Source organism: Hyla sarda, chromosome 1 (assembly GCF_029499605.1).
Source record: "Hyla sarda isolate aHylSar1 chromosome 1, aHylSar1.hap1, whole genome shotgun sequence".
Classification (NCBI taxonomy): domain Eukaryota; kingdom Metazoa; phylum Chordata; class Amphibia; order Anura; family Hylidae; genus Hyla; species Hyla sarda.
In genome coordinates, this window is record NC_079189.1 from 438,767,898 (window position 1) to 438,770,716 (window position 2,819).

The 2,819-nt window shown below is 49.9% G+C and overlaps 1 protein-coding gene across 1 annotated transcript; it reads right to left on the bottom strand.

Moving 5' to 3' along the window:
- Positions 1-271: 271 nt before the first annotated feature.
- On the bottom strand, positions 272-2,542 carry CLDN5 (claudin 5). The gene has a single exon (XM_056532250.1). The coding sequence runs from the start codon at positions 2,454-2,456 to the stop codon at positions 1,815-1,817; it is 642 nt and encodes a 213-aa protein (XP_056388225.1). The 5' UTR covers positions 2,457-2,542; the 3' UTR covers positions 272-1,814.
- Between the last annotated feature and the right edge of the window lie 277 nt (positions 2,543-2,819).

Sequence of the window (2,819 nt, forward strand, 5' to 3'; positions counted from 1 at the left end):
GCTCGGTGGAAAAACAGACTAATTAACTTAAGGTGCCGTATTTTGCCGCGTATTTACTGCAGCTAATTCTCCTATCCATTGAAGTCAATAGGTAGCAAAATACGTCGCTGATTTTCCTACCCATTGACTTCAATGGGTAGGAAAATACGAAGCAGCTAAATACAGCACGTGTGACCCTAACTTGAACTAGCAACTAATATCTCTATGATATAGAATAGTAAATCATATTAATATGTCATAAATAAAATAAAAAACCAAATGCATTGTTTTTCTTAAAAAATCATTTATTTATCCGGAATTTTTTATTTTATTTTTTTGAAAAATACATACATTTAAATAAAATGAATTCTCAATCACAGAATTACAACAAATGTAAAACACTTTTCATAGAGAGAAAACTAGAGTTTCGGAAGACACTGATGAGGCGCATTGCCATGACGGGGACTTGTATTTATCCTTGCTTTCCAAAACATTCCGCTTCTATGGATACAATGTTATTAAGTTATGTTCTGGTGAGTGTAGGGTTAAATTATTGGCTATACTTGTATCAATGACATCCCCACATCAGTACATGTATGGGGGCAAGAGTACAGGTTTGGGGTACATGGTGACTTTCTGTAGGGCAACTTTCCTCCCCCAATTGTAGTGACACCTGCTGTTCACCCAACTTTTCCAGTAACAGGAAGCATCAACTGGAGAGTTTCCACTCTGCAAAAAACACTGGATCAGTCTTTCCCGACCAGTGTGCCTCCAGCTGTTGCAAAACTACAACTCCCAGCATGCCCGGACAGCCAAAGGCTGTCCGGGCATGCTGGAGTTGTAGTTTTGCAACAGCTGGAGGCACACCAGTTGGGAAACATGGCTGATCAGGCATGCTGGGAGTTGTAGTTTTGCAACAGCTGGAGGCACACCAGTTGGGAAACATGGCTGATCAGGCATGCTGGGAGTTGTAGTTTTGCAACAGCTGGTGGCACACTAGTTGGGAAACATGGCTGATCAAGCATGCTGGGAGTTGTAGTTTTGCAACAGCTGGAGGCACACCAATTGGGAAACATGGCTGATCAGGCATGCTGGGAGTTGTAGTTTTGCAAAAGTTGGAGGCACACTCAACTCTAGCGTTACATAAGACCAAGTTTACACTTAGATTTTTAGGTTGCGTTTTAGGAGCTGTGGTGACTAAAAACGTCAGCCATAGCAGATGGCACAGTGTTCTATGCAAAGAGTTTATGCCACAAAACCCACATCTTTTCTGCCATGCCACTATCACCAGTGTGAACTCAGCCCTACCAGCTGCTTTGGGATTTAGTACTAAAAAAACTAAAGATCAATACATAAGAGAGGAAAGAAACAAGCCCCCCACCCCCTCTCCTGAACCTGCAGGGGATGCCAAGGCCCCTTCCTTTCTATGACCTGGCACCCAGCTCCTTCCTCTGCCCACTGTAATGCGCTAAAGCAAAGCTCCTCAATCCGATTACCCGCTAAGTGCCTGTCACAGACCGGGGCTGGGCATAGCCCGCAAGGAAAACAAGATCCAGTCATGATGCCATGCTGTGCAGAGAGGAGGGCACTGAGGGCACCGCCATAACACAGACTATACAGAATATACATATCTACATATATATACACACTTCACTTCCAGTCATCTAGCTGTGATGATGCCCGTGGCACGGAGGGTCACCTGTACCCATGCACCAGCCTGAGTCTAGTGGTTGGCCAGCTGTCCATGGAGGCAAATTGTAGGAGAGTCCCTTCCTCTACAGGTGCCAGGGCTGTGCCCGCTCCCGAGTGACCAGTGTCCGTCACCCTCTCGGTCCTTACACGTAGTTCTTCTTGTCGTAGTCCCCATTGGAGGTCGGTCTCCGGGAGGGTGAGTACTTCACCGGCTGTGCCAGCTGCCCCCGGCTGGACAGACAGATCAGGACCCCACCGAGGAATAGGAGGGCAGAGGCGGCCCAGCCAACATACAGGGATGCCCCCATCTCCCTCTTCTGGGAGGGGGACACGTTCGGGTCGAAGAAGTCCTTGATGACTTTGTTGGCAGTCCAGCAGAGCGGGATGAGCACCAGCAGTCCTGTCAGGACGTACATCACTCCACCGGCGAACACGAAGCGGCTCTTCAGGCTGCTGCCCTTCAAGCAGACGGTAAACTGGGCTCCGACTACAGTGACCAGCAGGGCGATGATGCCCAGGATAGATGCCACCACAGAGAGCGCCCTGCCCACCTGTGTAACCGAGGGCAGCGACAGGACAGAGTCAAACACCTTGCACTGCATCTGCCCGGTGCTCTGGATCACGCAGCTCATCCACAGTCCTTCCCAGTGGGTCTGAGCGGTCACGATACTACTGTGGATGTGGGCAGAGACCTCCCACATGGGCAGAGCACATGCCAGGATCACCCCAACCCAGCCGACGACGGCGATGGTCAGCCCCATCATCTCCAGAACCAGAGAGCCCATCCTGTGCTTTGTAGCGGATTGTAGACCTCACTCTCCCAGATGTGCCAGGCAATGCCAATGTGCGTCTGAGCCTCCAGCTTCTCCAAGCTCCCATTAAGTAGCCCTCCAACTCCAGACATGCCTCGCCCCGGGGATGCCCGACCAGCCAATCAGGGGCTGCGGCATCTTAAGGCAACCAATCCGGCTATGACCAGGGACTGCTGAGGGGGGATATGAACTAGTGACTAATGGTGGGAAGGAAGGGCTGGGGGTGAGGGGGGCTGCAGGAGGAATGAGGAGACCCTGACAAAGTACAAAGAAAACAGAATGCCAAAGAAAAACAGCAGAGAGTGAGCTGGACAATGTGTCATGGGCTGTTAGAGG